We start from the raw sequence: 11,263 nt of genomic DNA, 5'->3' as shown, positions 1-11,263 counted from the left end.
ATCCCTCAAGCCACACGTGTGTGCACCGTTGTGTCTGACTCTTTGTGATCCCATGGACTGTAGCCAAATAGGATCCTGTGTCCAAGGGATTTGCCAGGGAAGAATAGTGGAGGGGGTTACCATTTCCTCCTCAAGGGAATCTTCCTGACCCAGGGATCAAACCCACGTTTCTTGCGTCTCCTGCATTGGCAAGTGGATTCTTTACCACTAGTACCACCTGAGAAGCCTAATCACAAGCTGCAGAGCACAGCCAAAAGGAAAAAAAAAAAAAAAAAAGCTTCACAAGCCATGTGGTGGAAGACAATATCTGTAAGTCACATGACTGATAAGAATATACAGAACATACAAAGAATGCACACAACTCAACAATAAAAGAAGGACAAACCACTCAATTTAAAAATGGACAATAACTTCGAATAGACATTTCTCCAAAGAAAGGAATCCAAATGGTCAATAAATACAATACCATTAATAAACAGGAAAATACAAATTAAAAACACAACGAGATATCACTTTATACCCTCCAAGATGGCTATAATCAAACAGAGAGTAGCAAGTGTTGGGAAGGGTGTGAAAAAATTGAAACTCACAAACCTTTACAGTGAGAATGCAAGATGACGCAGTCCTTTCGGAAAGGTCTGGCAATTTCCCAAAAAGTTAATCATAGGGTTACCATGTGATCCAGCAATTCCACTTCTCGTATATTGAAGTTGAAAACATACATCCATATAAAAAACTTGGACATGAATGTTAATGACAGCACGATTCATAATAGCCCCTAAGGGTTGATTGGGTCATTAACAACTGAAATGTCCATCAACATGAATGGATAAACAAAATATGGCATATGTATTCAAAGAAATATTATTTGGCAATAAAAAGAAGTACTGAAAATATCATCGGATAAGTAGACTTTGAAAACATGCTAAGTGAAAGAAGCCAGACACAAAAGAAAACATTATTATATGACTCCATTTTTATGAACATCAAGAATAGGCACATCTATAGAAACAGGAAATAGATTAGTGGTTATCAAGAGGATAGGGAGTGAATTGGGAAGAAAAGGGTTTCCTTTTGGGGTGATGAAAGTGTTCTTGATTTAGATATTGGTGATAGCTACACAACTCTGTGGATATACTAAAACCTACTGAATTGTATACTTTAAAAACTTTTATGGCCTATGAATTGTATCTCAACAATGATGAAAAAGATTAGCGTAGGAGACCTAAAAGTCTTCTTAAACATAAAACAAAAACCTGAATGCTTTTCTATGAACTCAGTTTTATAACTATGATTTTCTTCTTCTTCAGTAATAATAATCATAACAATAGTAGGTTCTTATTAGACTTGTAACAAGCATTTTGTACCTAGAATCCCCTCTTGAATCATCTCAGTGACCTCATACAGAGGGATTATGATTCTATTTTGTAGAAAGGAAATTGACGTTCAAGAGGCTAAGTAATTTGCACAAGCTCTTATCAAGGTAAGTACGTCTGACTCCAGAGGTTCCATTTTTTTTTTAAGATTTTTTTTGGGGTGGGGGTTGTGCTACACAGCATGTAGGATCTTCATTCCCTGACCAGGGACTGAACCTGTGCCTCCTGGGGCAGAAATATGAAGTCCTTACCACTGGCCTGCCAGGGCATTCCCCAGAAGTTATATCACACCGTTCTGTCTTCCTGAAAACAGTGGCTTACTGATCTCCAATACTAAGTTATTTTTTGATGTGTTATGTTGTTTTTTCTATCTCCATAAACAGATCAGATATTTCAGGACCCAGGATTAGACAGTTATCTTTCTACCTTAGTTTGCTGAGTACAGGACAAAGACAGAAAAAAGGCCCTTTATGACAAGTTTTTATTTGTATCAAATACAGAGTACCATAAGTAAATATAAGATTATGACTTGAATATTATAATATAGCTTATAATTTGGCAAATTAATTATCCAAAATTTATTACATGTTTGAGTACACACTGATGAAATTACTTGGCATAACTTGGAAAGATAAATATTTCTGTACCTTATTTAACCACTTGTCATGTATATATGTGGTACATATATGAACACGTGTGTGTATATGTGTATAAACACACTTCTGAATTAAATATACTTGTATAAAAGCTAAAGATTTATGTATTATCTTTAATTCCTTTAAAAAAATCTATTATATTAAATTGCATCTGCATTCAAAGCAGAAATGTAAAAAAATGATCACTTTGCTTAGTACACATGAATTTACAGTGTAATGGAAAATGAAACAAAAATTTCAATTGAAATACTATATCCCTGTTTAATTGACATTTGCCTGGCACTATCAAACTACGGAAATAAACCTCCTACTTTAGGTTGTTGAGAGAATAAAGATTCTATTGTGCATTACTGTACCCCCTAAATTAAGAATCAACATTATTATAGTAGGAAAGGTGGCATTCAGTTTTCTTCTTGATTAATATGGGAATTCTCAGGAAACAATCTGGGCAGTGTCTGTACTCCTGGGATGCAGCTTCATGCTTTTTCCATCAGTGGAAGTCAGGCTTCTCAGGAAAGGTGCAGCCAGTCCTCCTAATGATGACGCTTGCAGCATAGTGGCCAGCACGGATGCACTCGGTTAGGGGCTTGTCAGAGACCAGCTGAGACAGAAAACCTGGAGCACAGACAGAAGGGAGAAACCTGAGTATTGTGTAATGGCATCAGAAATGTCAGATGGGCCAGAATAAAATATGGTCTACGTACCTTTAGTCTTGACAGTGAAGTGTCAAACCTCCAGGGTTAGAGGGTTCTTCCCTAATAATTCTTTTAAAGAGCTCAAATTGGGACTTAACAACTCATCATCAAGTCAGTCTAGTCTTTCTAGGCATAAACGATCATGCTTTCCTTTAACTTTGAGAGTAAAAGGTTGTAAGAAAGAATTACTGGCCAAATAGTATTGTCTTTGGTCTTTACAGCTGAGTAATTAGGAGCTATACCTCTGCCTATCTCTCTAAATTCCTTCTGTATTGCTGTTAGAGAATTGTTATTTGGGAAAAACTCTATCATCTGGATATCTCTCCAAGAACAAATCTGATAGTTGAAAAGTTATGAAGGACCTTTTATATACCTTTTTCACTCCCAGAAGTATCAGGGAAATAATATCTAGAGTCAAGCACCATGGAACAGTTTGACATTAAAATAAATGTGATTAGATAACAATGCTGAGGCCTTTTGCTCCCGATCAAGACGAAATAAAACAATCAGATTTACCCTTTCTTCAGAAACAACTTTAAAATAAAAAACAAAGTATATGAAACAAAGTTTCTCAAATATTATACATCAGTCACAAAAGATACATGAAAGAAGGGAAACAAATGAGGAAAACTACCAGGCCACGATTCACGGAAGGAAAACCTTGGCAGAGCCTGACAGTTACCAAGTTGAGAAGATGGAAGTAGGAATCATAGTACGATAAACATTTATACAGACTGAGAACGAAAAAAAAAAGAGGAGAGACATAAATGGTCACTACTGATAAGAAGAGACATCATATCACTAGAGCATCTATACACACTAAAAGGATAACAACTTAATGCCAACAAAGTGTTACAGAACTATAAGGTGTTCAGATCTGACAAGTAAGACAAACTTCTGGAGATACACAATCTATCAAAGCTCACTCAGGAAGAAATAGATAACCTGAATAGCCTTGAGTTTATGAAACATTTGATTTTAAAATTAAAAAGCTTCCCACAAAGAAAATTCCAGTTCAGATGGTGTCACTGCTGAATTCTACCAAACATTTAAAGAAGAAAAATAATGTCAATGTTATCGCTCAGTCGTGCCCGACTCTTTGCGACCCCATGGACTGTAGCCTACCAGGTTCCACCATCTGTGGGATTTTCCAGGCAAGAATACTGGAGTGGGTTGCCATTTCCTTTTCCAGGAGATCTTCCCGACCTAGGGACTGAACCCAGGTCTCCCACATGGTAGGCATTGTAGGCAGACAATTTACTGTCTGAGCTACCAGGGAAGATATACAAACTCTAGAAAACTAAAAAGGATATTTTCTGACTCACTCTTTGAGGCCAGTTTTACTCTGACAGTATAATCAGAAAAGATGCAAATATTTTAGCAAATCCAATCCAATAGTATATTTTAAAAGATAATAATTCATGATAAGGTAGCATTTATCCTAGAAATGCAAGGTTGGTTTAACTTTCAAAAATCAATCAATGTAATCTACCATATTAACCAGGAAAATCATATGGTCATCTTCATAGATACTGAAAAATCATTTGATGAAACCCAAGATGGATTTCTAAAAAAAACTTTCAACAAACTAGTAACAGAAGGGAACTTCTATGAAAACCTTGCAGTTAATATCATTCTTAATGGAGGACGATGAAGTGTTATTCCCCTTAAAATTAAGAACAAGGAAAGAATGTTTGTTCTTAAACATTGTACTGTAGACTCTAGCCGGTGCATTAAGGCAAACAGAAGAAAGAAAAGGCATCAAAATTGAAAATGAAGTAGAACTGTCTTCATTTGCAGATGGCATGACCACCTATATCTATGGTTCTCAACAGTGGTAATTCTGCCTCCTGGAGAACATGTGGCAATGTCATACTCATGCCAGAGGGTGCTAATGGCAACTAGAGGGTAGAGCCCAGGGATGCTGCTAAATATCCTATGATGTCAATAATACTCAAACTGAGAAATCCTGGTCTATATAAAAATTCCTATGGCATCTAGAAAAAAGTTAACTTGAACTACTAAGTTAGTTTAGTGAAGCTGCAAGATATAAGATTCCTATACACAAATCAATTGAATTTTTATACTAGTAATGTGTGTATATATAGCAATTGTATATGCCAGCAATGAACAGTTAGAAATTGATATTAAAAATACTCTTCACCATACTACCAAACATGTGAAATACCTAAATCTGACAAAAGCTGTGTAAGACCTCAACACTGAAAATGACAAAAAAAAAAAAAAAAAGCTGAGAAAACAACCCCAAACAAACAAAAACCAATGCTGAGAGATAAAAACAAGCTAAGTAAGATGAAGAGCTATACACTATTCAGAGAACAGAAGACTCAATATTGTTATCAGCTCTACTGATTCAATGTAATATCAACCAAAATTCCAGCAAGCTTTTCTAACAGAAACTGACAAGCTGATTCTAAAATTTATGTGGAAATGCAAAGAATTTAGACTAATCAAAACAGAACTCTGAAAACAAGAGTACTTGATTTAAAAATTTATTATAGAACTAAAATAATTTAGACACTGTGGTACAGGTATTAAGATGGACAAATAAATCAGTGAAACTGAACAGACAATCCAGAAATAAACTTACTTCTATGTGGCCAACTGATTTTTATACAGGTATTAAGCAATTCAATGGAGAAAGGATAATCTTTCTTTTTTTCCATGTTATTATAATAGACTTCTTTTTAAACAAATGTTCTTAGAAGAGCTGGATGGGCCATATGTGAAAACATAAAAAAACACATACACTTCTACCCTTCTTCACACCAACCACAAAATTAACTTGAAATGGATCACAGGTCTAAATGCAAGAGCTAAAACTATAAAACTGAGAAGAAAACCTATGAGAAAATCTTTGTGATTTTGAACTTGCCAAAGATCTTAGGACATAAAAAGTGTAAACTTTTATGAAAGAAAAAATAATTTTGACTTTGCTAAATTAAGTACTTTTACACAAATACTTTAGTGAAGAAGATAAACATGTCAGATAAGCACAGGAAAAGACGTTCAACATTATTATCTGTTAGAAAAATGCTAATTAAAGCCACCATGAAATACCACTGCCCATCCACTAGAAAGGCTAAAATGAAAGACAACTGACGAGACAAGTGTTGGCAAGAGTACAGATTAACTGAAACTCTCAAATACTGATTGCCTGTGTGTGTGTTCAATCGTTCAGTTGTGTCCAACTCTTTGCGACCCCATGGACTGCAGCCTGCCAAGCTCCTCTGTCCATGGGATTCTCCAGGCAAGAATACTGGAGTGGGTAGCCATTTCCTCCTCCAGGGGATCTTCCCAACCCAGGGATCGAACCTGAGTTTCCTGCATCTCCTGCATTGGCAGGCGAATTCTTTACCTCAGAGACACCGGAAAGCCCCAAATACTGATTATGAGACTATAAGACTCTTTTTGAAAAACAGTTATCAGTGTCTTAAAAGTTAAACAAACACTTATCAAAAGACTCAGTCTTTCTATTTCTAGGTATTTAACCATGGTTTGTATATGAATGTTCAGACCAGCTTTATTTGGCATAGCGCCAAATTGGAAATAATCCAAATAGTACGGACGCAGTAAATGTGTCCATAGTGATGGTCCATGGGTGTATACATAAGTCAACATTTGTAAAACTGTACACTTTAAACATGTGCAGTTTATTGTATGTCAATTATACTGTAATAAAACTACATAAAAAACTGTTGTAGTTACAAATAAGATAGTCAAGAACAGAAAAACCTGGGGCTACTTCCCCTCTAAGGAAAACCGGAGATGCTATAGCAGTACTCAAATACGCAGAAGAACAGATGATAATGAGAAACTGTTCTGTAGCCAGACTTTTAGGCCTCACAGGCCCTGGGCAGCTGGGGGGTTAAGGTTAATTTAAAAGCTGTGGTATAGTGACCTGTAGAGAGCATTATAAGAGATTTATGTTCTTTCTCTTCTACCATTCTGACCACACAGGCTTCTCCCTTGTCAGATTTGGGGAATGCCGTATCCAATAAAATAAATAAGTACGCCCAACCAAAGAATAATTAATTTGGTTAATGGAGTGATGTATTTTGAAGACATTTGCTTAGAATGTGAAATCACTCTCTCAAGAGGTTTAGTAAGAGTATTTTATCATTGAGTTTTCAGGTAACAGTCAAAGGTCAATATTAACTTTCAGCCAAACTGTGAGACTAAACTGTTCAGCCCACACAGTGAATGGAGCAGATGCCAAATTCAGTCAGATCGGCTTACAATGGAAACACGTCTATTAGAAGACTTATAAGGAACATCTGTTTTCCTCATTCCTCCTGGTATGTTCTTTCTGAGAAAAAGAAAGCTTATGTTTATGAAATATTTTTGAGAAGCATAAGTACCAGCATCCTCTTTATAATAGAAGAGCTAGTTGATGATTGAAGTGAAGTCCCCTGAAGAGACATTTGCTTTGACAAGTGGAAAACCTGCATGGAGAAAAAAAGCTTAGACCTTTGCCCTGAGTGAATATCAGTTCTTTAACAATCTATTTTTAAATTCTAACTGAGATGAACTACAGATGTTATATAATCAGTTATAAGTTGAACCTTCATAAAGTAGCTGATATGAGTCTTCACAAGTTGTACAAAATAGTTTAAAAAAATAAAGGAGCTTATATTTAAAGAATCATAGGAAATTCTTTCATAATAAGAATTAAACATCCCCAAGATACCTTTTTTATTGCATAAAATATACATAACCTCAAAGCTACCATTTCACCCATTTTAAAGTGTACAATTCAAGCCATTAAGTCTATTTGCAATGTAGTGTAACCATCACCTCTATCAATTTTCAGAATATTTTCATTACTCCAACAGAAACTATATTTATTAAACTCTCCATTCTCTCCCACCCCTGGCCTTTTGTGTCTGCTTTACTTCACTTAGCATAATGTTTTTCAGTACAAATTTTTAAGTTTAGATTTTTATTATTAGCTGGCCTAAAATGTATTTTTTAAAAACCACATTTGGAAATAATTTCAAATTCAGAAAACTTGCCAAAAAAAGAAAGAAAACTTGCTAACAATGCAAATAGTATCCATATATCCTTTACCTGGATGTACTTATTGTCAACATTTTGCTCCTTTTGGGCCCATCTGCTCTTGTATAAAATTGTATAAAACACAATTTTCTCCACTGAACTAATTGAGAAGAAGTGGCATTTGTCATGCCCTTTACTTTTAAATCTATCTATGCATCTTTCCTGAGAATAAGGCTAGTCTCATGGATAACCATAGTCATCGACTTCAGTAGTACTGTTAGAACAGTGTTATCTAATTGACTGTTCATATTCCAGTTTTGTCAATGACCCATTAATATCCTTCATAGCATTTTTCTTCCATCTAGGATAGAATTTAGTCTAGGATTTGTCATATTTTTAGTTTCCTTTATCTTGAACATTTCCTTCGACTTTTGTGAAAAGGACATTTTAGAAGAATACAGTCTTCCCCTACTCCGTATTTAATAGAATGATGCTCATTTTGGTTTGTCTGATATTTCTTCATGATTAAATTCAGATTATGCATTCCTGGCCAGAATACTAGAAAAATTATGTTGTGTCCTTCTCAAGGGTATCACATTTAGGAACACATTATGTCTGGCTGCTGTTCACTGGTGATAATTTTGATCACCTGATCAAGATGTTGTCCTACTTCTCCACTGTATAGTTATATTTTCCCTTGTATCTAACAAGGAGTCTGCTGGTAGACACTTTAATACCATGCAAATATTCTGCTCCCTATAAAGAATCCCAATCCCTTCTCCCAAATTTAGTATTCACTTGTAATTCCTAACTGAAGCAACTTAAACCATGATGATTTTCTAACTCCAGCACTCCCTTCACATTTACCAGTCAGCTTTCAACATTCTATATGTAAGAGCTTATCTCTTATCTCATTTACTATTTTTCATCTATTTATGTATCAATAAGGAGGCACAGACTTTTATTTTTTAATCAATGGTTTATAATTCAATACAGCTCTATATGGTGCTCAAAATGTCCCAGTTTTTACCAGTGGGAGCACCTTAAAGCTGGCTCAGGTGTCCTTGGATATGCCCCTCATACTATCTTTGAGTACTTCCTTACTTTTTGGAATTATATTATTGGCTCATCTTAAACTCACCCTATCTCAGCCTTAGAACCTGCCATTTTTCCAAGGATACCTATTTCCTATTAGGGTAAAATGGTGTTAGAGACCACAGTGTGGGAGGTAGGTGCATTCTTTGCTTCTAGACCCTGATAGCAAATGGAGCTAGGAAGTATGTACTTATACACATGTACAGATACAGATACACATACATACACACATAAATGTGTATGTATGTATATACATGTATACACAAACCTATTTTAGAAATTGAATTGACACCAATGCTTCCAGTTCCAATCCATCCTTATAGCGCTCTTTCTTACCTTTCTCCAGTCCATTATTATGATTCTGTACTTTTTTCCATAGTGAAAACCCTAGCTTTCAACAATATCAAAATATTTATTGGCTCAGTTTTATACTATCTCCAAAACAGCTTCAAAATTGCTTCACTACTAATTTTACAAAACCCCAAAACTATTAAAAACAGCTTAGAATCGGTTTGCTGTTCTCCAATGTGCTCAAATACTGTGTTCAGTATGCTCTTTAGATTGGTTCTCCTTTTTACTCCACTTCAGAACTGACAAGCTGTTGCTGAACCACGAAAGACCCCAGGACTCTTGGCCTCCAGAGAAGAATTCAATCCGGGCCCAGAGATGAGGCTTGATCGCTCAGAGCTTTTGTGTAATAAAGTTTTATGAAAGTATAAAAGAGACAGAGAAAGCTTCTGACATAGACATCAGAAGGGGGAAGAAAGAGTACCCCCTCACTAGTGTTAGGAATGGAGTTATATACTTTTAATTAGCTATTACAGTGAATCAAAAGAATGTCTGGCGGTTGTAAAGACCTTACTAGATCCACTCCCATAATTTACATTTTAAGATAACAGGATTAGCCAGAAGGTTTTTTCCAGAAACTGTCCTTAAGCAGGATACATTATTGTTATATAATCCTAAGGAATGTAGAGGGAAAAAAAGTTTGTCCTTTCCTCCTCCTTGAGAATTCCAGACCCCTCTCTCCCTGGGGACCCCCAAACTTCTTATCAGCCTGCCTAGGAATTGACTCTCTCAGAATGGTTCACTTACTTAAGACCGAAAAAAATGTTGGGGGTCACGATTTCAATTTTCATCCCTCACTTTCATCCTTATTAACTTAATACTTTTTAAAAAATATGTAGAATATTAAAAATTCTAAAAAAGGTATGCTCAGAGAAGTGTCACTTTCTTTTACCCTATGCTCTCCCCATTGGAGGTACCCAATTTCACTGTTTTTTGGTTTGTCTTCATGAGAAACGCTGGACTGGATGAAGCACAAGCTGGAATCAAGATTGCCAGGAGAAATATCAATAACCTCAGATATGCAGATGACACCACCCTTATGGCAGAAAGTGAAGAGGAACTAAAGAGCCTCTTGATGAAAGTGAAAGAGGAGAGTGGAAAAGTTGGCTTAAAACTCAACATTCAGAAAACTAAGATCATGGCATCCAGTCCCATCACTTCATGGCAAATAGATGGGAAAACAATGGAAACAGTGACAGAGTTTTTTTTGAGGGGCTCCAAAATCACTGCAGAGTGACTGCAGCCATGAAATTAAAAGATGCTTACTTTTTGGAAGAAAAGTTATGACCAACCTATACAGCATGTTAAAAAGCAGAGACATTACTTTGCCGACAAAGGTCCATCTAGTCAAAGCTATGGTCTTTCCAATAGTAATGTATGAATGCGAGAGCCGGACTATAAAGAAAGCTGAGTCTCAAAGAATTGATGCTTTTGAACTGTGGTGTTGGAGAAGACTCTTAAGTCCCTTGGACAGCAAGGAGATCTAACCAGTCCATGCTAAAGGAAATCAATCCTGAGTATTCACTGGAAGGACTGCTGCTGAAGCTGAAACTTCCATACTTTGGCCACCTGATGCAATCAACTGACTCCTTTGAAAAGACCCTGATGCTGGGAAAGATTGAAGGCGGGAGGAGAAGGGGACGACAGAGGATGAGATGGTTGGATGGCATCACCAACTCAATGGAGATGAGTTTGAGTAAACTCCAGGAGTTGGTGATGGACAGCGAGGCCCGTCGTGCTGCAATCCATGGGGTTGCAAACATTTGGACATGAATGAGCAACTGAACTAAACTCCTGTGTTTATTTTTGTAAAAGTAAGCAGATATCTGTGCATTTTCTTATTTCCTCTTTTTTTATACAAAAGGAGTGGCATAGAATATATGCCCTTTTGCACTTTGCTTTTTTTTTCCACTTAAAATATCTCTTGGCATCACTGCATACTAATACATAAGAGATTTTCCCCATTCTTTTTTACAGCTGCATAGCAGCTTATTGTATGGATACACCATAGTTCATTCACTCCATCTTCTATGTATGAATGTTCACCAGTTTTTAATGCTTTGAAATTACAAAT

General features: G+C 36.0%; 1 protein-coding gene across 2 annotated transcripts in view; it reads right to left on the bottom strand.

Annotated features, from left to right (window-relative positions):
* Nucleotides 1-1,839: 1,839 nt before the first annotated feature.
* ADK (adenosine kinase) overlaps nucleotides 1,840-11,263 on the bottom strand; it is a 544,106-nt gene continuing 534,682 nt past the window's right edge. For both annotated transcript variants that reach the window (XM_012105377.3, XM_004021485.5), the window contains exon 11: nucleotides 1,840-2,647. In XM_012105377.3, coding sequence (XP_011960767.1) covers nucleotides 2,523-2,647 — 125 coding nt within the window. In that variant the 3' untranslated portion in view covers nucleotides 1,840-2,522. The remainder of the gene's footprint in view (nucleotides 2,648-11,263) is intronic.

This window comes from Ovis aries, chromosome 25 (genome assembly GCF_016772045.2).
Source record: "Ovis aries strain OAR_USU_Benz2616 breed Rambouillet chromosome 25, ARS-UI_Ramb_v3.0, whole genome shotgun sequence".
Lineage (NCBI taxonomy): Eukaryota > Metazoa > Chordata > Mammalia > Artiodactyla > Bovidae > Ovis > Ovis aries.
Note: the sequence above shows the minus strand (reverse complement) of the source record. Positions and strands in the feature narration are given on the sequence as shown.